Genomic DNA, 25586 nt, shown 5'->3' with positions numbered 1-25586 from the left:
AGTGATGATGCTGAGCTCAGAACTCCTGGGCAGGAGGGCAGTGCTGGGGGGGTCGGGGCGTTCTGGGGTCAGCTGGTGGCTCAGCCCTGCAGCAGCACAAACCCCAACGTGGCATTTATCACAGAGCATCCTCACATCCCGATCACACACACGGGCTTCCCCTGCTTCTTTCTCTTTGCTTTCTCACCACCACTTGCATAGGACCTCCATGTTATACTGCCTGGGGGTGGGCAGAGGGCACAGGGCTGAGCCGTCCACCCCAATGATGGGCATCTCCCCGCTCCTCCCTTTCCTGAGTGCTGCCTGGTCCTGAAAGGGAGAGATTTGAGGTCAGGGGGGTCTGGTGACCCCCGTGCTTTGCTGGGAGCTGTGGGCACAGCTGGCGGTGCAGCGGCAGGGGGAGGTTTGCAGGGATGCAGCAGCAAAAAGCAGCTATGGAGAGAGCACCCAGTTGTCCTGGTAACAGTGGGTGCCTCCAGCTCCTGCAGCTTGGGCCCCTTGCAGCACGTGGATCTCTGTAGGATGGGTGCTGGGAGCCAGGCTGGGCCACGGCAATGGCACCCAGAGACCCACAGCGCTCACAGGGCGCCTGGAGCTGATGATGTGGGGATTTGGAAGCATATCAAGTGTGCAGCCCCAGTCAGTGCGGGAGCAAACACCCAGCGGGAAGCAGAGAGTGTGACCTGGAGAGCTGTGGGCTCAGGATCGCCCTTCTGCTCCCATCTGCACTGATGTGTATTTACAGAGACGGGCGGGGAATATCCTCCAGTGATGTCTGAGCCGCCACTGCTGCTCTCCCTGGTGTAACCAGCAGCCCGAGAGCTGCTGTGCTTCCCTTCAGCCTCCACCCGGAGGGGAAGAGCGTCTGTCTGGGGCCGTGGGGTCAAGCACCAGCAGGCTGCAGGGAAGGGATGAGGGAGGGCTGGAGGGAGCTGCTGGGCACAGTGTGGGCACGGCCCTGCGTGCAGCTGCACAGTGCTGGGCTGGATGCTGCCAGCAGTGGTGGGTGATGGGATGGTGCTGGGTCAGTGCTTGGTGGGCACAGTGCTGCTCTCAGACCCCCATGGGCCACTGAGATGTTGAGATTCACCCACAGAGCACAGAGCCGGGGGGGCACACGGAGCTCCTGCATCTCCTGCATGTGTGCGGCTGCAGCTCTGCAGCTCCCTGCCATCCTCCTGCAGGACGTCCTCGTGCCACACACACTTGTTGTACATTCGTGCACACACGGTGTGCTCCAATCACACTGCTCACCTGACGAGGTGCTCCCTGTAACCCATCCCATGCAGATCGTGCTCATGCTGAGCTTCGCACACACATGCAACACATCTGCTGCACAAGCACCCTGCACAGGGCCACGCTGTGCACGCACAGCACCCACGCAGCAGCGTGCTGAGCACCCAGCTGTGCACACTCATGCACACAGCCCACGCCGGTGCGCTCACAAACCCAATCCATGCGTGTGCACGTTGCAACCCGTGCCCGTGCGTGCACGGAGCAATCCCCACCTGTGCACACTGCACATCTGCACATTGCACGCTCCTGGTTTGCACAACAACCGTTTGCACAACAACCGTTTGCACATGTGCACTACCCACCCCCCAAGCTCCGCGTGCACGCGCACCCCCCCCACCCCCGCACTCCCTGCACCATCCCAGCGGCCGCCCCCTCCCTTCCAGCACCGATAGGGGGGGACACCCCCTCCTCTCCCCCCTCCCCCTCCCCTCCTCCCACCGCCCGCGGTCTCCTTAAGGCGGCGGCGGGGCCGCGCACTCCGCCATGCCCGCTGCTGTCACACCGCCCCGCATGCAGCAAGTGCCCGAGCCGCGCGCGCCGCCGCGTTCCTCCGCCACCACCGCCGGGGCCCGGCGCTCCGCGTGCCCGCTGCCGGCCCTGCGCGCCGCCGCTTCCTTCGCCGCGCTCCCCCGGGCGCTCCCGGGCACCGGCAGCCGCCGCCGCCGCTCGGGGATGGCCATCCCGCTCTACGCCGCGCCGCGCCGGGGCTCCACGCGCTGCTGACGGAGCGCAGGTAAGGGCGGCACCGAGAGCCCCCCCCTCGCCCCCCACCCCCCCCCAACCGCTGCACCGAAACCCCCCTCCCGGTGCGCCGACCCCCCCCTCCCGGTGCACCGAAGCCGTTCGCTCCGTTTCACCCCGCCGTGCTCAGCCCCGGGCTGCGCTGCGCTCGGCGGGGGCGGCAGCTCTGCGGGCTGCGGTTCCCGTTCTGCCGCTTGGCACAGCCCCCGCTCCGCCGCGCTGCGGGAGCTCCGGCCCCGGGGAACTTTCCCGCACCGGCGCCGGGTTGCGGTGGCCCCGAGGCGGCCCCGGCCCTGCTGGAAGTTCCGGGGCTGCGGCGCTCGGTTCTCACCGGGCACGCCCGGGGTGCGGGTCCACGGCGCTGCCCCTATGGCACAGAGGTGCCCACGCGTGGGTGGGCGCTGCGTGGCACTGTGGCATCGCATCCGTGGGGGTTCGGTTGCTTGAGTGGTGTCCTCGCCAGCCCCGGTGTGGGCACACGCGTGCTGCCAGCCTGGCACCCGTGGGTGTGTGGCGTGTGCCTGTCCCCACGCCGGCACCGCGGTGAATGGGCAGCGTGGGCACGGCGCTGGCACCGCACCAGGGACAGCGTGCGGCCCTCCCTGCGCCGGGAGTTGTTTGGTCAGGGGGCAACAGAGCCCCCAGTGCAGCGCTGTGGGGTGAGCGGTGCCTGGGGAGCGTGGGCATGCAGTGAGGGCACACACGTGGGCACCGAGAGTGTGCTGGCATGGGCACGTGCAGCGTGCAGGTGGCAGGAGGATCTGGGGGAGAACAGGGGGAGATCTTCCCTTCCCTTCCCTTCCCTTCCCTTCCCTTCCCTTCCCTTCCCTTCCCTTCCCTTCCCTTCCCTTCCCTTCCCTTCCCTTCCCTTCCCTTCCCTTCCCTTCCCTTCCCTTCCCTTCCCTTCCCTTCCCTTCCCTTCCCTTCCCTTCCCTTCCCTTCCCTTCCCTTCCCTTCCCTTCCCTTCCCTTCCCTTCCCTTCCCTTCCCTTCCCTTCCCTTCCCTTCCCTTCCCTTCCCTTGGGACCTATGGGCTCAGAGATGTGAGGATGGAACGATGCCACATGTGTCCCTGTGTCACTTGTTGAAGCTCAGGAGGATCAGTGCAGCCCCATTCTGGCAGTGTGTGCTGTGGCTCGCGGTGTGTGAGCAGCCCTTTGCTTTTCTAGGTCATGGCACTGCTGCCTGTGCTGGATGGCGCCTGGCACTGCTGACGTGGGGATTTGGCCCCAAGGAGGTGGCCCTGGGGTGGCCAAGCTGTGCAGTGCTGAGCGTCTGGCCGTGGTTTTGGGGGGTGATGCTGATCGATGGGGCGCATGGTGTGGGACTGGTGCTGAGTGATGCTCAGGGATTGCACTGGGGGCAGTGGGGGCTGATCCCTGCCCTGCGATGGCTCGGTTTGGAGCCAGGCTGTGGGGAGCCAGTGTTGCTGTTGATGTGGTCCCAGCACGGAGGCGGTGGGGAGGAGCGGGGCGGCCACGGCTGTCGTCACTGTCACTGTGGCTCTCGCTTGGCTGCCCCCTGGCCGCCCTCATCGGGTTGCTCAGAGCCCCATTCCCCAGTGGGGTTTGGCACCGCCAACACTGGAGGCAGCTGCGAGGCAGCGTCAGCCCCTCTGTGCTGGAGCCTGGCAGCAGTTCCTCCTCGAGGCCTCTCCTTCCCACACACCGCTTTTGATCTAAGGAGTTCGCCAGGAGCTGGGATGCTACAAACCTCAGTCTGAGCTGGAGAGAAAATGGACACAGAGCTGTGGGTGCTGCCATCATCGCCTGCATCCAGGCTGGTTCTGTATGGAGCCGTGGGAATAGATGTGTTTTTCTTCACCTGGGCTGCCCCCATTGCTGCTGAGTGACGGATATGGGGCAGGACAGCCCCATCCCCACAGGCTCCCTGTGCTTTCCCTGCCCCACAGGAGGGGATGAAGCAGCCCCGCACTCGGATGGACGCACGGACCTTTTGGGACCTGCCTGCTTTGACGCCTTAATGCTTCTCCAAGGGAATTTGGACCAAGGCCCTGCAAATTCACTTCCTACCACACTGCCATCCTCTAATGGGGACAAAGCTGGCCCGGAGCCACCCGACTCGGTTGCCAAACATCAAGGCTCCGTCTTTCCTCCTTGCTTGCGGGGGCCACCGCGTCCCTCTGCTCTCAGCCCATCTATTCATTCTCAGTGTCTGCTGAGAGCAGGATGGATCCAAGCCCTTCTCCTCCCCAGAGAGCAGCACCTCGGAGGCTCCTGACACGTCCATCTCCAGACGAGACCAGGGGCTACTGAACCTCCCCCCCCCCCAGCATGCATCCACTTACTGCTGCTGCCTGAAGGTCTGGAACCCCAATTTATCACCTCCTGGAGCCCCCACCCCTTTTTTATTGTGGGGGATTGAAGGAGGCAGGAGGGGTCTGTGCAGTAAGAGCAGCATTCAGTGGCATTCGGATGGCAGAGGGAGCAGCCCAGTGCCGGACTGAGGGGACCCCACTGCCGATGGGGTGTGTGTGCACCATTCCCTAGCAGAGCGTAATCCCTAATCCCGGTGGAGATCCCACCACGCCGTCTCCTGGCCTTGCTTCTGGAGTGGAGTTTTACCAACAGCAGTTAAGTAGAATAAATAAAAAGGCCTGTGCTTGCCAGTGGTAGCGCGGCGCGGCCACTGATTGGCAAAGCGGCCCCATTAATTACGGCTCCGCGTCGCTGCCAGCCTGCGAGCTTCAGGAACGGCCGTGGCTGAGAGCCGGGAGGCAGCGAGCCGGGGGGAGGGGGCAAAGGGGGGGAGTGAGCGGGGAGAGGGGCGGCAGTGGGGGCGGGGGGGGGGGGGGGCTGTGCCGCAAAGCCGACCCCGCGCTGAGCGCACACGTGTCCGTGTTCGCGGCGGCTCCAGCACGCACACGGCTGGGCGCACACGTGTGCACGTGCGTGCTTTGCAGGGGGCTGCGATCCGGGGGCTGCGGGGGGAAGGCTGCGCGTTCCGTGCCCCGCTCTTTCATCTGGCGGAGCTCAGAGCGTTAAAGAGGGATGGAGAGGCCGCGCCGGCGCTGGGTGCGGGCGGCAGCTGGAGGTGAGCGCGGGGGCGGCTCTGCGGCTCCGGCTGCCTTTGAAGCAGAAGGGAAGATCCCGGGAGTGGGAAATGGGCAGCTCACCTCGAAGGGGAAGAGCTCGTTAGAGAGCTCTGAGAGCTTTGTTCGCCAAAGGGCAGCTGTGATGTGCGGTGATGGAGATGGCAGCCGCGTGGGTGCGCGTCCCACTCCTCCTGCCGTCGCTTTGCAGCCCAGTGTCCCGCTGTCCGGTGCCGCAGCGCTGCCCCAGTTCATGCCCTGCCCTGGTCCCTCACCTCCCCCAGTCCCACAGACCATGCGTCTCATTCAGCCTATTAACAGAACACTGCCTGGCTAAAAAGCGTGTCACCTAAAACCCAAATCTCCTTTACTTCGCTATTAATCGTTTCTCAGATTATTACTGCCAGCAGGGTTTGGTGACGCCCGTTTGTCACTTCTGGGGTGGTGTCTTTGTTTCTGCCATTGCGTGGCACAGAGAAGCTTCTGCTCCCAGCAGCGAGGCTGCACACCGGGCAGGTGGAGCTGTGTGGGGTCCCCCAAAGAGCCATCATTAATGTGAAGATGTTAAGGGAGGCAGCCTAAAAGCACAGCTGGGCTGTCATGGTGCCGGGCGGTGCCTCCTCCTGCTGCTGGAGCCTGGAGCAATGCAGGATGCTGGCAGCAGTGGAGAGATGTGGGATCCTGGTGGTGATGGAGGGATGTGGGATCCCGGTGGTGATGGAGTGCTGCCCACTCCCCGACGGAGCTGCTGCTCCTCCCTTTGTGGCACAGCGCTGTCATTTCCATGCAGTCGTTTCCCGGCTCTGTAATGGTTCTTTAAAAGCTTTAATTAAAAACCCAGCCCTCCCCTCAGCCCGGGAGGGGAACAAAGGGAGATGAGAGGGGCTGGAGCAGGCTGCAGTGTTCCAGCAGTGCCAGCGATGCCAGCAGTGCCAGCAGCAGCCTGTGAGGTGCTGGGATGCAGCGGATCTTTGTGGAGCAGCGGGGACCCCCAGCTCCCAGCATGGCGAGGTGTGTGCTGGGCTCTCCCCTGCACGAGGGATGGGGCAGTTTTGGAGCACTGGGACGGCGATGCTGCATGGTGCGACGTCCCCACGGCGGCACCAGGTCGGGCTGGTGACAGCCTCCATGTCCCCGAGCTGCTCTGCAGCGCTGTGTCCCCGCGGGTCACTCGGTGCCCCAGCTGTTCAATATCTTCTCGGGCTCAGCGTGCGGCCCAATGAAATATTTTCACTGCAGCAGCAGCAGCACTCGCTGCGGGGAGCAGGGCTGGTGCTTAACAAGGCCCTCGGCAGCGGCTGTGCGCCGGAGCTGGGAGCATCCTGGCTGTGCTGCAGGGATGGGGTGTGGGATGCTCCCGCAGGGCAGCGAGGTTGGGATGTGGGGAGCTGTGCCGGCTGTGGGGCTGGAGCGTTCCCTGCTCGCTGCTGCCGGGTGAGGGAAGCAAGCACCATCTTGTGTCCCTGCCAGGCTGCGGGAGCCCCGCGCTCAGCTCGCTGCAGAGTGGAGTGTGTCCCCATCTGACCTCCTCCCCCCCTTCCTCCTTCTCCTCCTCCTTGCCAGCCCCAGAGCTGCACATGGTGGGATCCTCCAGGGGACCCGCTGTCCCTGATGGTGTCTGTAATGCCTGCTGAGCTCTGGCAGGAGCACGGTGCAGCTCGCTGCTTGCGGGGTCTCCTGTTGAATGGGGCTGGAGCAAAGCAGTGCTTCTATTCATTCCCCCCCATTTTACACCTCGGGGTCCCACCTCCATCCTGCCCATCCGCTGCCCGCCGTGCCTTCCTCCCCGCACACGTGCTGCCGGCACTGAGCCCCTGTGCCTGTTGCATGTGAGCTGGATTATTTTTAGCTCCCTAATGTGCCCTGCACCGCTTCAGCGCAGCCTCAGCAGCAGCTCAGGCTCCTGCCCTGTGCAAGGGATGCCCAACTGCCAGCAATAAGGGCAGGATTTGGAACGTGGAAGAACCTGAGGGCAAAGGGGCACCCCTCGACCCTCCCCAGTTGTCCCCTTGCCCCACAGAGAGGTGCTGATGAGCGTTCGGTGCCCTTGGCCACTGTAAAGCTGCACTTCGCTCCTGCTTAAAAAGGCCATTGCGTGCATTATTTTGTTAATGAGTAATTAAAAAGCCATCGACAGTGATGCTCTGCATACTTGGTGTGATTCCCAAGAAATAGGTGTTGGAAAGATAGCTTGTCCAGTGCTGGGGTCTCAGTGTGGGAGGAGGGGATGCCATGACAGTGGGGTGTCCCACTGAGCTGAGGGTTACAGGGGGGGGCTGCAGGATGAGGCCAGAATGCTGTGCCTGCTGGGCAGTGCTGGGCAGGATGGATCCCTGCAGAGGTTGTCACTCTCAGTGATGTGCATGGAAATGGGATGGCAGTGGGTGGAGGGTCCTGGGTGCTGGGGTCTGGTTCAGTGCCATGTGCTGCCATCATGGAGGTCACCACAGTACAGGGGGCTGGGGCAGCACTGGGTGAAGACTGTCCCCTGGGGTTGAGGACACCCAATGTGCTGACCCTCCCCATGCATCAGCTCCGCACCCCTGGTGCAGCTCCCAGTGAGCATCCATCTGCCTTCCCATTTGTCTCCTCTGCTTATCCACCCATCCATCTCTCCCACAGGGCAAATGCCATAGGATGACCGCTGCTGGTCCCCTCTTACTGGCTGTGATATCGTCTGTCCTGTGGCTCACGCGGGGCTTTGACCCGGCTCCCAGCGCCTGCTCCGCTCTGGCCTCTGGTGTCCTCTACGGCTCCTTCTCTCTCAAGGACCTCTTTCCCACCATCTCCTCCGGCTGCTCCTGGACCCTGGAGAACCCCGACCCCACCAAGTACTCTCTGTACCTCCGCTTCAACCGTGAGGAGCAGGTCTGCACCCACTTCTCGCCCATGGTGCTGCCGCTCGACCATTACTTGGCCAACTACACCTGCGAGCCGCGCGCGGAGCCCGCCAGCCCCCCACCCTCCCCACACCCAGAGGAGGAAGAGGAGGAGGAGGAGGGGGAGGAAGCTGAGCTGGAGCTGTGCGAGGCCGCGGGGCCCTTCACCTTCCTGCACTTCGACAAGAACTTTGTGCAGCTGTGCCTGGCAGCGGAACCCGAGGCTGCCCCGCGGCTGCTGGCCCCGCAAGCGCTGGAGTTCCGCTTTGTGGAGGTGCTGCTTATCAACAACAACAACTCCAGCCAGTTCACCTGCAGCGTGCTGTGCCGCTGGCTGGAGGAGTGCCTGCAAGCCCCCGGCGTCCGGCGCTGTGGCCTCACCCATGCGGGTTGCAGCTGCCAAGCGGAGACCCCCCCGGCACCCCGGCACAACGGCACGCGGCACCCCACCACCCGCACGCCCGCCCCGCCGCCCGCTGCCACCCCCCAGTGCTGCCCCCAACCTGAGCTGCATTCTGCCAGTGGCAATGAGTTCGAGCTGCCTGAGATCCCCCACGGTGAGTGGGGTGTGCTGGGGGTGGTGGGATGGGGCTGGGGGCTGGAGGCAGAGTGGGGGCAGTGCAAAGGGTGAGTCTTGTTCATGCACACTCCTGCTCCTAATTGTGTGCTGAGCAGGGAGAATGTGCTGTGGATGGAGCCTGACCATGCATGCTCCTCGGGAATGGAAGTGCAAATCCACGTCTGGGTGTGGAGCAGGGAGATACGCAAAGGATGGATGCTCGTGCTACACCCTGAGATGCGGGGGATACAAAATGGGCATTGCACTGAGCAGGGACACCACGCAAGGGATAAATCCTTCTGTGTACGCTCCCTGAGACAGGAGGGTGCACACCATGTGCTGCACATGGAGCCATGAACCCCTATGAGGGGTAAATCCCTCCCTCACCCGCTCCCAGCTCTGGGTGCATCTCTGAGCAACAACACTCTGAGCTCCCAGAGCTGCAGCTCGCTCTGCCCAGCCCAGCCCCTGCGCTTTGCCACGGCTCTTTGAGCACAGCCTGTGCAGCCCCAGGGCCTCGCTCTCCTCCTGCGCGGTCGCGCTGCTGCTCGCCTGACCGCGAGCCCGGAGCAGGAGCGCTGTCACTCTGCATTGGTGCAGACGTGGAAAACAATTTGCAGGTAAAATGACCCTTTCCCATGGCAAATTACCCTTGACTGCTGCAGCCCGTGCTCTTGTTATTCCAGGCAGGATGGCACGGCCGGGCTGTTAACCAGGCGCAGCGAAGCCATTTGCTCAGGACGGAATTGCGGCAACAAATTGCAAGCAAAGCAGCCGTGCTCCCCCCTGCTCTGAGCAATGGGGCCAGGCTGCTGAGGGGCCGCCCGCTCCCTTTGCACGTGGGGCCGTCCCTGGTGCTCTGGGAGCACATCTGGCCAGATGTTCCCCTGTGCCAGCCCCAGGCGACGCAATGAGGAGCTTAGCTGCTCGCGCTCTCTATCCAGGGCACTGCTGCTCCCAGCAGATTAGGTGGTGGTGATGGGCTGTATGTATATATATAATTTCATTGGGCTTTAGCATTTATTTCAGGAGCTAAATGTCATTACGGGCAGATCCCCCAAAGAAATCCCCAGTCCGTTTCAGCTGCGTGGCTATAAATCGCCTCATCCCGAGGGGAGCTCCTTGATCTGATCTTTTTTTCTTCTCCCCCCCATCCCTCCCCACTTTAAATGCAGCTCTGCATGGGAGGATTAAGAGCTCAGTGCCGGCTCCAGGTGCCATCTCACTGCACTGCATCCCCGTTGCATTGCATCCCCGCGCACACCGGGCGCTCACGTGCGTCACTGTGCCCGGAGCACAGAGCATCCTTCATGGCAGAGAGGGGTGCTCCCACCTGGCCTCCCCTGCGCCCCCCGGGGGGAGAATGGGCTCCTTTCAGGGCAGCAGTGGGGCTGGGGCTGAATGGCGCCTGTGAGCAGAGCTTGGCGGGTGCCCAGCACTGATCTCACCGGCTCTCCTCCTCCGAGAGCCGCAGCCGCTCAGGGCTGGCATTGGCCCAGCAGCTCCTGGGGCCTCCCCGTTCCCAGCCACGGTGGTGCCATGGGGTCCCCGTCCCCGGCGCTGTCCCCTTTACACTGTGGGAGCCAAAGAGATGCAGCCCCGTTCCCAGCTGTGATGGTGCCATGGAGTCCCCATCCCCAGCACCATCCCCTGTGCACCACACACCCAAAGGGATGCAGCCCCTGGAGCGCAGCATCGTGTGGGTGCACAGAACTCCCCCACCAGGAGGGTGGAGGGTTGGGGGCATGGTGAAGTGACTGCATGTGTCACAGCTGTGCTGTCCATGTTCCTGACAGTGTGGTCTCAGCCCTCCAGCTGTGCAGCTTATGGGGCTGCAGTGCCCTGCCCGCTGAAACCACTGCCCCACAGCAGCCACCACCACCACAGTGATAATGGGATGGGGCTGTGGGCTCCCGACCTGCGGGAACACGGCTGCCATGGGGGGATGAACTGAAGGACCCTCCCCTTGCAGCTGTGGTGTTATGGGGAATCCCAGGTCAGGTGCTATGGGGGCAGCAGGGCTGGGCACGGCTGCAGTGAGAACTGGGGATTTAGTGCTCTCCAAAGGAAATTGAATTTGGTGTCTCTGTCGAACACAGCTGGGCAGAGCGCCCTCGTATATCCTCAGGATTTATGGCTTCCCCAGACTCTCACGGGGATGTGTGTGATTGTGCCGCGCTGTTCTCAGGGCCGGGTGGCCCTATGGCTGAGCAGCACATGGTGGTCCTGTATCCCCATGTGCCACGGAGCGGTGCACGCAGAGAGGGGCTGCATCCCAGCGCAGGGCAGAGCCCGGCAGGGTCACACACCGAGCTAAAGGCGAGTCAGTAAATTGGAGTGTTTGCTGGCACTGCTAAGTGTCAGCACAGGAGGTGCTCCCCGCCTGTGGCTGTATATCACCTGTGTGCATCACACTTGGAGCACGGCTGGGAGCTCCACGTCCCCATGTCACCTCCCATCCATCCTGCAGGGACGTTGCTGTGCTGAGGCAGTCATGCCATCCCAGCATGGCAATGGGGTGCCATGGGGCTCTGGGCTCTGTGTGCCACCTGCATCCAGCTCTGCCCAGGAACATCAGCAGCAGCTCCATCCCAATGGCACCTCATCACTCCCACTGCCTGGATCCGATCAGGGTGTGGGGACACAGCGGGGTCCCAGGAGGGTCTGGATGGGGAGATGGGGTAGGGCTGCCCCTGTGCCTCTCTGCTGAGCCCTCTGTGTGCCAGTTAATTTCACGCCAAACGCTCTTGATGGATCTCTTGTTATTTTTGGTGAGCTGAGCCATAAATTTGTGCCACCTCACTGCAGCAATCTGTTCGGTGGGGAAAGGAGAGCAACCGCTGCTCGCTGCCATTTGGGTACCCAGGGGTGCACTGGGGACATCAGTGCCCCGGGATGCATGGACTGATTTCAGCCCGCATGACCAAAACACAGGGGCTGGCAGAGGTGTGTTGCATTTTGGAGCTCTGGGTGTGCTCAGCCATCTGTGGCCCTCAGGAAGCCACGCAGCACTCAGCACGGGGCTGGGCATCCTCATCCCACTTCACAGTGTCCCTACAACATCCCATCCCCATGCCTGTCCCCTACCTGCCCTCAATGCAGCCCTTCTCTCTTCCAGGCAATGCTGTTGAGGAGAACCAGAAGGTGAAGACGCAATGGCCACGGTCAGCAGATGAGCCGGGGGTGTACATGGCCCAGACAGGTAGGGGTGCTGTGCAGCACTGTGCTGGGTGCTGGCTGATGCAGACGGAGTGACTTCCTTTGCTTCCAGCCCACAGACTGACTTCATTTGTTCCATTTATACATTTTCGCTGCGTCTTCCTCCCAGGGTTGGAAAGCACATAAAAAAAAAAGAAAGAAAGAAAGAAAGAAAAATCTATTAATTGTTCCGTTCATATGTATTTATTTGGCAAATTCATCTGGGTAATTGGAGCGCTGCGCTCCCCCTCCCCAGCACCTCCTGATTGATGGGTCTGGAGTCAAGTGGGGAGATGGATGGGCCCCAGCACTGCTCTGTGTGCCCAGCATGCAGATCTCCCACAGCCGGCTCCTACCCCATGGATCTGCTGGGTGCAGCATGGAGCACAGGAGCACCCACTGTGGGGGGCACCCAGCCCCACTGCCAGCCCCAAGTGGGACCCCGTGGGGGGGACGGCCCCATCCCCCCATGATGCAGCAGCTCGGTGGGAGCAGAGCCTGCCTGCAGCACGAATTGTCCCCTTCAGAGCCCTCCCCCATGTATTCCTTTTTAATTTAAACTGATGGCCTTTTCTTCTGGCCTGTCCGATAGCTTCAGATGGATCATCAAGCTTCATCAGAGCCGGGTGCTCGCAAATGTCAGCAGTGTAGCTGTGCGGGGAGGGCGGGCGGTGCTGCGTGTGCCACAGCTCCCCCAGGGCACCCAGAGCTCGTGTGGGGCTGGGACTCCAAACAGGGTCAGATCCGTGCCAGGGACTCCTAGAGGTGTCCGATCCTGCGCCCTGGCCCAGGTTTGGGAGCAGCAGTTCTATGGTGGGGGCTCCTTCACCCCCCTTGCATCCTTGATGTGCTCACACTCACTGTGCCTGTGGGTGCTGCCCATCTCCAACCCCATCCCCACCCCCAGGGGGTCCGCATAGCTCTCCCCATCCCTCACACCCCGTCTCCCCCCAGGGGACCCCGCAGCAGAGGAGTGGTCGCAGTGGAGCGTCTGCTCTCTGACATGCGGGCAGGGCTCCCAGGTGCGGACGCGCTCCTGTGTCTCCTCTCCATACGGGACGCTGTGCAGTGGGCTGCTGCGGGAGACACGCACCTGCAACAACACGGCCACCTGCCCAGGTATGGAGCACGGGGGGTGGGGGGATGGCAGGGGGTGGGGACAGCAGTGTTGTGCATTTGTGGGATGGGGGGGAAGCGAGGATGTGGCTTTGTGCAGCTGGTTTCCCAGTCATGTCGCCTTCCCTATGGCAGTGGCTCCTGGGGAGCACTGTGCCTGGGGAGCAGTGCAGTGTGTGTGCCCCATGGTGTGGGGCTGAGGTCAGGAAGCCACCCACTGTGGCTGATCCCAATCTGCACATGGCAGGAGGTGGCCAAGCTGCCCAGTTCTCTGCTATGGATCGTGGGCAGGAGCAGCAGGATGGATACTTGCTGTGCCCTGAATGGCGAGGGGTACATGCATCTTCTGCAGGGAGCAATGCAGCTGCAGCAGGCAGGCTGTGCACTCCATGACATGTGGGTGCTCCCCTGGGTGCAGGGGCTGATGGGGACATTTCAGCTCACAGAGCATCCTTTAGGATGCCTGGGGAGTTCGTGGTCCTTGGCTGCTTCCATGAACTGAGCTTGTGTAATGTGATTTGTGCAAGGGAGGGGCTGTGCACATGTTTTGGTGCCAGGGTAAGCGGGCACGGTGTGCACACACCATTGGGAACCCAGCAGGGAGGATGGAGCCAAGCAAAGAGCCACATGGCATCACTGCTGCCTGCTTAGGGCCAGTAGGGCACAGAGGTGGGGAAGGTAGAGCTGTGCCATGGGGCTGTGCCCAGCGGTGCCCCCGGGCACAAGGGGTCTGCAATGTCCAGGACCCCTCAGTGCCAGGAGGAGGGGACTCAGGGAGGCTGCAGCCCAGGGGCAGGTGTGCCGTGACGGCCTTGTGCTGTGTTGCAGTTCACGGTGCGTGGGAGGACTGGTCCCCGTGGAGCCTGTGCTCGGTGACCTGCGGGCGAGGGGCCAGGACCAGGACGCGGCGGTGTGTGGCCCCGCAGCACGGAGGGAAAGCCTGCGAGGGCCCCGAGCTGCAGGCCAAGCCCTGCAGTATCGCGACCTGCCTGGGTCAGTACCACTCCCCTCTCCCCCTGCTCCGTGTCCCCAGCCCTGGTACAGCCAGGAAAAGAGCTGAGGGCGAGAGCTGTGCTCCCAGTGCAGGGGCTGCAGTGATTCGAGGTTCAGGCATTGCAGCCATGGGGACATGGGACAGTGTGGGGACACAGGGCTGCGTCCCATTCAGGGGTCCCCATGGAGAGCCAGCCGTGCTGCAGGGCCCAGAGCCCCCACCACAGGCATGAGGAGCCATCCCTGGAGTGTGATGGCACCTGGGGTGGCACGGGGACATTGTGGGGCACTGAGGAGGTGCTGCTGAGGGCAGTGAAGGGCTCTGGCTGTTGGCGTTTGCCCAGATGTTGTGTTGGGACCGTGGGCTGCAGGGACACCCCATGTGAGGCGCAGTGATGCAGGAGGAGCACGAGGTGCACAGAGTGCACCCAACATCCCCACCATGCAGGGCTGCATCCCCACTGCACATTGTGGCTTTTGTCACTCGGAGTGCTGGCATCTGTTGGAGTTGGTGGTGCAGAGCAGTGCTGGGGCATTGCTGTGCTGTAGCAGCAGTGCTGTGTGGGCAGGGTCGGTCCCAGTGACCAGACCCAGGTCAGATCATAGCTCGGTGCTGCCAGCTCAGCTTTGGCACACAGAGCGGCATGTTGCTAGGTTGGACCCGTTGCACTCAAAGCGTGGTGCGGGTGGTGGGCAGCCGGGGCTGGCACTGTGTGGGCACTGACCCCTTTCTGTCTCTCTGTCCCTGCAGTGGAAGGGCAGTGGTTGGAGTGGGGCGCCTGGAGCCGCTGCTCTGTCACCTGCGCCAACGGCACACAGCAGCGCACGCGGAAGTGCAGCGTCTCAGCCCATGGCTGGGCAGAGTGCCGGGGGGCCCATGCTGACGCCCGCGAGTGCTCCAACCCCGTGTGTCCCAGTAAGGCTCCGTGTGCTTGGGAGGGTCCGGGAGGGATGTGGTATGATTCTGCCTTAATGCTGCTGCGGTGTCGGTGTTGTGAAGCTGCTGGCATGCTTGCGGGGTCACCGCTGTGAATGTGGGTGCATGGGGAGCGGGACCAGAGCACAGTGCTGGGGTGCAGCAGCCGCCCACCTCGCACTGGTTGCACCCTCCAGACGTGTCCTGTCTCTGTGCTGTGCATCCCTGCTGCTCCTTGCGCCGTGCTGAGTACCCATTGGTACCTGATGGCTGCAGGTCCTGGTGCACAGGGCACTACGGTGGGACCAAGATCTCACCCCGTCCCACTGCCCCACAGGGTCCTTGGAATCAGGAATAGGGATGTGGGGCTAAAGGGTGCGTCCTGCCCTCCACCTGTCCTTCATCTCCTCCTGCATCAGCTGCAGGTGTGGAGGGAGGTGGGTGTAGGGTGAGGTGGGTCTGCAATGCACCTGAGTGCCCCTGGGCTGCCAGCAGCAAGCAATGGGCCTGCAGGGTGGGGATGTTTCTTTTGTTGGAAAGAGGTTTAAGTTATTGATTCTGGACATTGAATACCCCACGGGGCTTTCAGTCAGCAGCGCAGCAGGAGCGCGCCAGCCCTGCCCTGTCCCCATCCCCACATGGCACTGGGTGTCGCTTGCCGCGCTCAGCAGCCCGGGGACCCCACGGTGTCCCTGTCCCCACAGCTGACAGCAAGTGGGGCCCCTGGAACCACTGGAGCCTCTGCTCCAAGACGTGCGACACGGGCTGGCAGCGCCGCTTCCGCATGTGTGAGGGCACCGGCGTGCAGGGCTACCCCTGCGAGGGCACGGGCGAGGAGGTGAAGACCTGCAATGAGAAGAAGTGCCCAGGTACGGGGCAGCCCCCAGCGCCCGCCCAGGGGCCGGGGCTGTGTCTGACTGCCTTCCTTTCCCACAGCCTACCACGAGATGTGCAAGGATGAGTACGTCATGCTGATGACCTGGAAGAAAACCGCTGCGGGGGACATCATCTACAACAAGTGTCCCCCCAACGCCACAGGTGAGGGGTGTGGGGTGAGCATCTCTCCCAGCCCTGGGGCTGCTGCCATTGAGCCCCCAGCCCTTGTTTCCCCCGCAGGGTCCGCCAGCCGCCGGTGCCTGCTGAACCCCCACGGGGTCGCATACTGGGGTGTGCCCAGCTTCGCCCGCTGCATCTCCCACGAGTACCGATACTTGCATCTCTCAGTAGGTGCACGCTCCGTCCCCTGTCCCTGTGGGTCCTCAGCCCCTGTCCCCTGCTGTCCCCATGCACCATCCCCCTAGCACTCTTCCTGCTCCTCAGGGAGGTTATTTCATTGCCCTGTGGGTAACCATGTGGGGAAACTGAGGCAGGATGGGGAAGGAGGTCACCGTCCCACAGCCAGGAGATCCCGCGCTCACTGTGTCCTCACAAAGTGACTCTTGGGATGTAAAGACCCTCCGGGCCCCCTTTTCCTGCTGCTTCCATAATTAGTCTGATTAGTTCTGGGCATGGCGAGGGATGATGGCACGGTGCTGCCCACCAGGTGACACCTCCCTCACCCTGATCCAGCTGCGGGAGCACCTGGCCAAGGGGCAGCGAGTGCTGGCTGGTGAGGGCATGTCGCAGGTGGTGCGCAGCCTGCTGGAGCTGATGGCCCGCAAGACTTACTACAGTGGGGACCTGCTCTTCTCCGTCGAGATCCTGCGCAACGTCACCGACACCTTCAAGAGGGCCACCTACATCCCATCCTCCGAGGACGTGCAGGTAGTGGGATGAGGATACGCGGGACGCTGTGGGGAGGTGCTGGTGGTCCATCCCCGGTGCCACTGAGCCCCGTCCCCGCAGCGCTTCTTCCAGGTGGTGAGCTACATGGTGGATGCGGAGAACAGGGACAAGTGGGAGGATGCACAGCAGGTGAGCACTGTGGCCGTGTGTCCCCACTGTATCCCCACAGTGTCCCCAAGGTGCCCCTGTGGTGTCCCATGGAGGGATGTACCCAGAGCTGCCTGCTGCCCGCAGGTCTCTCCTGGCTCCGTGCACCTGATGAAGGTGGTGGAGGACTTCATCCACCTGGTGGGGGATGCTCTGAAGGCGTTCCAGAGCTCACTCATCGTCACCGACAACCTGGGTGAGCAGCGGGGGGGCAGGTGGGGGTGCTGGGGTGGAGGTCCCGGGGGTGACACCCGCTGTGCCCGCAGTGATCAGCATCCAGCGGGAGCCCGTCTCTGCCGTGTCCAGCGACATCAACTTCCCCATGAAGGGCCGCCGGGGCATGAAGGACTGGGCACGCAGCTCTGAGGACAAGCTCTTCATCCCCAGGGAGGTGCTGAGCCTCGCCTCCGCCGGTACGGGGCTGGGAACGGGAGTGAGTGTGCACACGTGTGAGTGTGTGACAGTGCACATCTGGAAGTGTGCATGAGTGTGTATGTGTGTGTTGCATGCCCATGTGCAGGAGGTCGGTGTGTGCCTGTGCTGCAGGGCTGCGTGTTCCCTCCTGTGTGTCCCAGCAGCTGCGTGTACCTGCTGGGTGCGTGTGTGCAAGGTGTGCACGTGTGTGCCGGGCAATGGCTCTGCACCCCCTGCACTGCAGCACCACTCTCCATCCCCCCTGCAGAACTGGATGAGTCGTCCCACTTTGTCATCGGGGCCGTGCTGTACCGCACGCTGGGACTCATCCTGCCGCCCCCCAGGTCAGTGGGGCTGCCCCATGTCCCCATGTCCCCATGTCCCCCTGCCCCTGTGTCCCCCCGTCCCCACCGCAGCTGCCTCCTCCCCACAGGAGCCCACTGGCTGTCACCTCCAAAGTGCTGATGGTGACGGTGCGCCCACCCACCAGGCCCTCTGAGCCCCTCGTGCTGGTGGAGCTCTCCCACATCATCAACGTGAGTTTCCCCTCAGCCCCTCTCCTTCCCCATCGCTCCGTGCCCCATGTGGGGATGGACACCCCATGGGGCCAGGACCAACCAGTCTGTCTATGTGTCCGCAGGGCACATCCCACCCGCAGTGTGTCAGCTGGGACTACTCGAGGACGTGAGTGGGGTGCAGGGATGGGGTGGGGGGGGGAGGTGCTGTCCCCATGGCCCCAGTGATCCCACGCTGAGCCCCTCTGGCTGTGGGATAATTTTGCCGGTGCGGGTATCGATTTGCTTCAGCGTGATGCTGGAGACAGATGCCTACAGCCTGCCAGATGCAATTTGTTAGCACAGTGCTCACCGCTGTGGCAGGAGAGAGGAAAAGTAGGGCACGGTGAAGGGGGGGCTGCGTTGTGGGGTTGGGAACAGCACCCCCGGGCACCCTGCACCTTGGTGTTCCTGGTGCCAGGAGAGCCTTGCTGTGGGGACAGGTGCTGGGGGACTGGTGCTGGCTGGAGGTGTGCCGTGGTGATGGCTGTGGCTGTGATGGGTGTGATGGGTGTTCCCAGCTGTGCCATATAGACCCACAGCTCAGTCCCCTCTGCCCTATGAAAGCAGCACAGCGTCCCCATGGGCTCCCCATCCCAGCACTGCCCCTCCCCCTGGCTCCCCCCCCCCACTCCAGCCTGGGTGGGATGATTGCAGACTGAGGCTCCAGGGGGAGATCAGCACTTTGTGCCATGCTATGCATGCCAGGCACTCACCCTGCAGGGGCGAGCGAAGGGTTAATGCGGAGCTGCGAGGGGCTGTGCGGTGTTTGATCAAATTGCTCTCTCCCTCTTGTGCTTGTCCCATTAATCAGCGATGCTGGCTTGGGAAACTGGGACACAGAGAGCTGCCAAACCCTGGAGACCCTCCCGGCTCACACCAAATGCCAGTGCCGCCGGCTCGCCACCTTCGCCATCCTTGCACAGCTGCCCAGAGACCTGGTAGGGGACGGTGGGTGGGAATGGGGACAGCAGGTGGGGATGGGAGTGTTGCAGGGCATGGCCAGGTGGGTGTCCTGGGGTGGAGATGGGGAGGTGTTGCAGCCGTGGCACTGAGGGGGGCGTGTGTGCAATGGGGGATGTCAGAGCTTGGGGGGCGGGTTTCCCACTCTTTGGGGTCCTGGAGCCTCAGGGTGTTTAGAGGAGGGGTCTCAACCCTCGTGGCATAGGGCCCCCGCTCTATTGCTATTCTGCCCACATCCCTCGTTGGTATGGAGATGGGCTCTGGTCCCCAGGAAGGTGTTTGGCTGCACCATTGCCACCGCCCACCCACTCAGGGGGTCCCCAGTGGGAGCAGAGGGGTCCAGCAGGGAGCTGCCACGGGGGGCTGGGCTCAGCTTCTCCCTCCTTTCCACTTCAGGCCATGGACCCCTCAGGCAGCCCATCGGTGCCGCTGATGATCGGCTGCGCTGTGTCCTGCATGGCCCTGCTGACACTGCTGGTGATCTATGCTGCGTTCTGGAGGTGAGCATCCAGGCGGGTGGGGATGGTGAGGGGCTGGGGGGCACCCAAGGTGTGAGAGAGGTGGGGAATGGGGTGGGAAGGGGGGCACAGCGTGAGCTATGGGATCAGCTCAGTGTGATGCCGTGCAGGGAAGGGGCTGACACTTCGGAGACGTGGGATGGGGAGGGGATGGGGAGGTTACAGTCCAACCCCCAGCGCCATGCCTGTCTGCCCCCAGGTTCATCAAGTCGGAGCGCTCCATTATTCTGCTCAACTTCTGCGTCTCCATCCTGGCCTCCAACATCCTCATCCTGGTGGGGCAGTCCCAGATGCTCAGCAAGGTGGGCACAGCGCCGTACCCCCCGTGCGCTGCGTCCCACCCCCAGCCCCCAGATTGGATTTGGATTAACTCAATCTCGGGATTAAACGCTTTGTGTGACGGCTTTGGCACAGCCCTCACCGCGGGCACAGGATGTTAACCGCCGCCGTGCCGTGTCCCCTAAAGCTCCCCGTGTCCCCGCAGGGGGTGTGCACCATGACGGCCGCCTTCCTCCACTTCTTCTTCCTCTCGTCCTTCTGCTGGGTGCTGACGGAGGCCTGGCAGTCCTACCTGGCGGTGATCGGCCGCATCCGGACACGCCTGGTCAGGAAGCGCTTCCTGTGCTTGGGATGGGGTAAGGGCTGGGGGGAACAGAGGGGTGGGCACCATGCACCTTTCCCATTCCCCACGGGGTTGTTGGAGCCCTTGTAGGGAATGGAGGCACGGTGCAGAGCAGCGTGGCCCCACTCTCTGGCTTGTGGTCCCCTAGCTGTGGCCGCAGTCCCTGTCCCCATCCATTGGGGCTCTCATGGAGGGGGTGCCTGGGGGCACAGTGCTGCCTCCCCCAGCTGGGCCCTCCCTCCATCCTCTAGGTTTGCCAGCCCTCGTGGTCGCCGTCTCTGTTGGCTTCACACGGACCAAAGGCTACGGGACGGCGAGCTAGTACGTGGGGATGGGGGACACATCAGGCTGGGGATGAGGAGTGGGAGGGCCATCCCCTCCCCACACCCCTGACCCCCCCGGTCCTTACAGCTGCTGGCTCTCACTGGAGGGCGGTCTGCTCTACGCCTTCGTGGGACCCGCAGCCGTCATTGTGCTGGTAGGACAGACCCTCACGGACCCCAGACCCTTCCTGTGTGTTGTGGGGGCTGTGATGCCCTAATGCCAGCTCCGCTCCCCCCAAGGTGAACATGCTGGTGGGCATCATTGTCTTCAACAAGCTCATGTCCCGCGATGGCATTTCAGATAAGTCCAAAAAGCAGCGAGCTGGGTAAGTGCCCTGCGCCTGGCGGGGCTGTGCAGGGCCGGCATGGAGCCCCCTGCCCTGCTGTGGGGCTGGGGGCTGCGGGGGCTCATGGGCGTGGGGTGAGCATGGGGCAGAATTTATCACAGCGGTGGGAGGTGGGACTGAGGCTGGAGCAGCCCTTTTGTTGGGGGCAGTGCATGGGGAGGGGGCTGTCACCCCAGGGAGAGGGGCTGCGGGCCCCCCTTGCTGCCGCTTGGCCACCGCTGCAAATCATTAACAGCCGTGCTGCCCCAACTAACCCTCTTTCTCTTTCTTTTTCTCCTTCCATTTGCTTTCTGCCCGTGTCTGTCCATCCATCCGTCCATCTATCTATCCCTCCCGCTGTCCCCTTGTCTTGTTGTCCCCGCCTGCTCCCCCACGTGGCCCGGTCCTGGCCGCGGGGTGCCGGGGGGGTGGTGGGCACGTAGCTCGAAGCCCCCCCCCTGCGGCAGCCTGCTGCTGAAATGCACCAAGTGCGGCGTGGTGTCCAGCGCGGCCATGACCTCCGCCACCGCCAGCAGTGCCATGTTAGTGCCCGCCACGCGCCCGCTGCGCCCCCACCCCGAGCACAGCCTGTACCGGGGTGGGAGGAGGGGGGGTCGGTATGTGGGGTGGGTGCTGGGCACCCCCGTGGGGTCGGGAATGGGGCATGGGACAAGGCTGTGTGCTCGGGGCGGCCCCGGGCGCGGGGTTGCGTGCCCCCCCACAGCCATCCTCCTGCATGGCATGGCTTCTGCCATCACCTCATCGCCGGGGTTGGGGCATGGGGGCTCCGCTCCTCCTGCTTGCAGTGTGGGGATTGGGTTGGGCAGCATGGGAGCCCTTTCCTGGCACTGAGACCCCAGGCGCTGGTGGGACCCTCATCCACCTGACGTCCCTGTTGCAGGGGATGCAGCCCCAAAAGGCAGCGCCAAAAACCTCCCTTTGTTCTGCGGGAGGCTGAGGGCCACCCCGCGTCCCCCGGCACGCTGGGACTGATGGGGGGGACAAGGAGCTCCCATGACCCTCACCCTCACATGGGTGATGCCACCGGCACTCACCCAGCACCGGACTGGGGACAATGGGCCAAGAAGAGGGGAGCCAGGGGAGTGCTCGGATGCTGCACGTGTGGGCAGCCCTGGGGGCAGTGGGGGGGGCTCGGGGCTGTGTCAGTGCACCCCAGCGGTGGGCTCACCCCCTGCCCTCTCTCCCTGCCCCAGGGCATCGCTGTGGAGCTCCTGCGTGGTCCTTCCCCTGCTGGCGCTGACCTGGATGTCGGCCGTGCTCGCCATGACCGACCGGCGCTCCATCCTCTTCCAGGTCCTCTTCGCCGTCTTCAACTCCGTCCAGGGCTTCGTCATCATCACCGTGCATGGCTTCCTGCGCCGAGAGGTGGGCCGGGGGCGCGGGGGCACCCCACTGCCTGCAGGGGACCCCCATCACCGGCTGTGTCCCCGCAGGTCCAGGACGTGGTGAAGTGTCAGATAGGGGTGTGCAGGAGCGAGGAGAATGAAAACTCGCCCGACTCCTGCAAGAATGGGCAGGTGCAGATCCTGGTGAGCGCGGCAGCGCTGGCGCGGAACAGGCAGGGACCCCCATGTGCCCCGCAGGTCCCCAAGATGCATTCACTTCCCCACCTCTCCCTCTCTTCTCTCTTTCTCTTTTCCCTTTCCCCCTCTTTCTGTGTTTTTATAGACAGACTTTGAAAAGGACGTTGACCTGGCGTGTCAGACAGGTGAGGGCTCCCCTGTGCCGTGTGCTGGGGTTGGGGACATCACCGCTCCCTGCCATGGGGTGGGCATGGTGCTGCTCTGATGCCAGCATGCAGGGCCTTGCTCCTTGTCCTCCACCCACCCGGAGGAACCCCTCCAACCTTCCGCCTGCCCGCAGTGCTCTTCAAGGAGGTGAACACTTGCAACCCTGCCACCATCACCGGCACTTTGTCGCGCATTTCGCTGGATGGCGACGAGGACCCCAAACTCAACACCAGCTCGGAGGGCAATTTGGGCTTCTCCAGCCTGCCGGGCAACATCCCCACCGCCAGCATCCTGGTGCAGGTGCCCAAGATGACGCCCAACGTGGTGGCGGGTTTGGAGCTGGGCGAGCCGCCGGCACAGCTGGAGGCACAGGGTCCTGTCTACCTGTGCACCGAGAGCAGCCTGCGGCCCCTGGAGTACGGCTGGCTGCGGGCACCGGAGCCACCGAGGGAGAGCGATTATATGGTGCTGCCGCGCCGCAGCCTGCAGCCCTTCCAGCACGAGGAGGGTCCCAGCACTGAAGAAGGGACCCCCCATCCCACTGGGGCAGGAGAGGGGGATTCCTACCCTGGCTTTGTCTCGGTGGAGCACGTCAATGTGAACCTGAGCCAGCCCTACGGGACGGTGAAGCACCCCTATGGGCTGCAGTTCAAGCAGCACCCCACGGTGCGGCAGATCCTGGCGTCGGAGCTGTCGGAGTGCAGCCGCACCATGCCACGCACCGTGCCCGGCTCTGCCATGAAAGTGGGGTCCCTGGAGGTGAGCAGGGAGTGAGGGGAGGGTACAGGGCTGGGTGTGCAGGGGGATGTGTGTGCATGGGGAGGGAAGCAGCTGGGAGAGGGTTGGTGAGCGTGTATGTGCACATCCGTGTGTGCCAAGGGCTGCAGTGCTGCCCTGTTCCCGTGTTCCCTGCCTGGCACTCTGTGTGCTGTGTGGCTCCCAAGGCTCTGCCTTGGCCTGCAAAGACCTTTCCCTCTTCTTGTCCCTCTCCTCCCCGCTGCTCTGTGCATCCCCCACCAGAGGAAGAGGTTGCGGTACTCCGACCTGGATTTTGAGGTGAGCAGTGGCAGTGGGCTGTGATGGGGTGGGGACCCTCAGCTGTGCCATGTGGGGCTGATGGGGCAGAGCCAGGCTGCAAGAGCATCACAGTGGGCACTGCAGAACACTGACTGCCCATCAGATCTCCAGCATTTTGCTTTGGTGAGAGGGGATGGCGCTCACAGCCGGGCTGTCCCTGGGTGTCCCCACATGGCCTGGGCACGGGCAGCTGTGCACCCATGGGTGTGGGTGGGTGTGCTGAGGGCTCTGCTTTCCCCTACAGAAGGTGATGCACACACGGAAGCGTCACTCTGAGCTCTACCACGAGCTCAACCAGAAGTTCCACACGCTGGACCGGTACCGGGCACCGGCTGCCGGCACCATCAAGGTGAGCTCTGGGCTCCAGTGAGGTGGGACACTGGGGGACGTGGGATCTTGTGCTGTGGGGTGGCTGTGGGGTTGAGTGCTGCCTCTTTCTGCAGCGAGAAAAGCGATGGAGCGTCTCATCAGGTGGTGGGGAGAAGAGCGTGGCCACTGTAAGTGCAGGGACTGCGTGGGGACAGGGACGCGTGGGTATGGGTGGCTGTGCCCCCTATGGGGCTGGAGCTGTGCAGTGCCGCACGCTGCAGCCCCGCTCACCCTGCAGGACACAGCCGGCCCCGAGGACCCGCAGCCTCCAGCCGCACCACCCAAACCCTGGAGCACATTCAAGGCAATGACTCTGGGCTCACTGCCCAGCGCCCACCGGGACCGTCTGGAGCTGCGCTGTGCAGACTGGGAGGGTCCCTGCGCTGGTCTGGATGCGGCTGATGGGGACTTCCAGACGGAGGTGTGAGCCCCGAGCAGGACCAGCTCGGACGCTGCGTTACTCCGTCCTCCTCTGCCCCTTGGGATGGGGTCCCATCCGTCAGAGCCATCCCTGCGGGGGGGACCGCGCACCCCACACTCACCCACCGATCACTTGCGCACCCACCCGGCCCCCCCCACTGGGCAGGACCGGCCATCCAGGCCCTGGCATCTCCGTTCTTTTCTACCAGGATGTTTCTTCACGCAGTGCACCGTGTGCACGCGCGCGGCGGCCCCGGGCACCCCACGCACCCCACGTCGGGTGGTGGAACCGTGGCCGGGTGCCCTCGCCCCGTGGCCGCCCCCTCCCAGCCGTCCCCACCGTCCCCACCCCACGGGGCAGGTGCTGTCGTTGTTGGAAATAAAAGTTCACTCTCTGTGGTGCCGTGGGGCCGCCATGTGCTGCTTCATGTGCCACCGGAGGGGTCTGGGGATGGCACCCAATGGGGACACGTCTGTCCCAGCTCTGCTGTCCCCCACGCCTCCACGTGCTGCTGGCTGTCACCCACGTGGCACAGTGGGAAGGGATTGGTGCCCAAGGGAGAGGGGGACCCTGTGCTGGAGCTGGCATGGAGAGACCTTCATTTTGACCCCATGAGAGTGTCCAAAGTGCAGAACCCAGTGCCTCTCCAGCAGCTCATTGTTTCCTGCTGGTGTGGGACTGCAGTGGTGGGGGATGACTGCAGGCACAGGAGATGCACAGGCAAGGGGAGCTGCACAGAGGCACGTGGGCAGGATGCAGACCCCCAGAGCCCAGGTCTCTCCCCTGGCCATCCCACTGAGCACTGACTGCATGGCCCAGCTTATCCCAGTGCTGACTGGTTTGGGGTTGGGGCTGCAGGCTGCGTGCTGGGAGTGAGGCAGTGCTGGGCTGGGGCCAGCTCCAGTTGTGCAACACGAGGGGACCAAAGCTTCAATGCAGGGATTGCAGCTGGGGTTTCCAGGGCACTGCTGCAGGATGGGGGCATGCAGCCACCCCGATGCTATTTGCTGCTCCCTGGGACACAGGGCTCATTGCTGAGAACAGCAGCCATGTCCTCACGCTCTGCTTGCTTGGAGTCCTCTCCACCACCCCACATCCAACCTGGCCCAAACTTTGGGGCTGGCTCCGGGTCCCGTCTTTCCCTTCCCAACCCCAGGCAGCAACAAGCAGCAGCGGCAGGCAGTCCTGGGGCATCTGGTGGCAATTAGCAGCTTTTATTACTCATGGAGACGCCATATGGGTGAGGGAATGGAGCCCGCCCTGGCGGTGCAGGATTGCAGGGGGATGGGGGGGGGATGCATAGGGGAGAGCACAGGGGTCTTCAGCCCCAAATCCCAATGGTGGGTTCACAGTGTGTGAGCAGCGTGTGGGGGCTGGAGAGCCCCGCAATCGTTTTCCATCTGAGCTGCTGTGCGCTGCAAAGAGCTGGGCCAAAAATGTTTGGTTTTGGGGGGCGGAAAAGATGGAGCAAACAGTCAGATGCTGAGCAGCCGGCACGGAAAGTTCCTCCGCTTGGGTTCCAGTGCCTCCGCCTTTCTCTGGCAAAGCACTTCCACCAGAAGAGACA

At 63.4% G+C, this 25586-nt stretch overlaps 1 protein-coding gene across 4 annotated transcripts; it reads left to right on the top strand.

Annotated features, from left to right (window-relative positions):
• The first annotated feature begins 1877 nt into the window (after positions 1 to 1877).
• On the top strand, positions 1878 to 24420 carry ADGRB2 (adhesion G protein-coupled receptor B2). Of its 4 annotated transcripts, none has more exons than XM_072355435.1 (31): positions 1878 to 2029; positions 7711 to 8524; positions 11645 to 11728; positions 12679 to 12843; positions 14585 to 14749; positions 15454 to 15618; positions 15686 to 15787; positions 15866 to 15972; positions 16319 to 16513; positions 16595 to 16663; positions 16769 to 16877; positions 16948 to 17094; positions 17364 to 17439; positions 17529 to 17631; positions 17736 to 17779; positions 18464 to 18590; positions 19009 to 19112; positions 19330 to 19432; positions 19615 to 19765; positions 20004 to 20073; positions 20164 to 20230; positions 20316 to 20401; positions 20845 to 20943; positions 21616 to 21787; positions 21856 to 21951; positions 22091 to 22130; positions 22286 to 22911; positions 23173 to 23208; positions 23474 to 23578; positions 23673 to 23726; positions 23837 to 24420. In XM_072355435.1, the coding sequence occupies exons 2-31, from the start codon at positions 7726 to 7728 to the stop codon at positions 24023 to 24025; spliced, it is 4455 nt and encodes a 1484-aa protein (XP_072211536.1). In that variant the 5' UTR covers positions 1878 to 2029; positions 7711 to 7725; the 3' UTR covers positions 24026 to 24420. The 4 variants fall into 4 exon arrangements, with proteins under 4 accessions (XP_072211536.1, XP_072211535.1, XP_072211534.1 ...); XM_072355432.1 differs by lacking the exon at positions 1878 to 2029 and adding an exon at positions 4341 to 4359; XM_072355434.1 differs by lacking the exon at positions 15454 to 15618 and having other exon boundaries at positions 1903 to 2029.
• Positions 24421 to 25586: the final 1166 nt, after the last annotated feature.

The sequence above is a fragment of the Excalfactoria chinensis genome, chromosome 22, assembly GCF_039878825.1.
Source record: "Excalfactoria chinensis isolate bCotChi1 chromosome 22, bCotChi1.hap2, whole genome shotgun sequence".
NCBI lineage: Eukaryota > Metazoa > Chordata > Aves > Galliformes > Phasianidae > Excalfactoria > Excalfactoria chinensis.
This window is presented reverse-complemented; position numbering and strand designations above follow the sequence as displayed.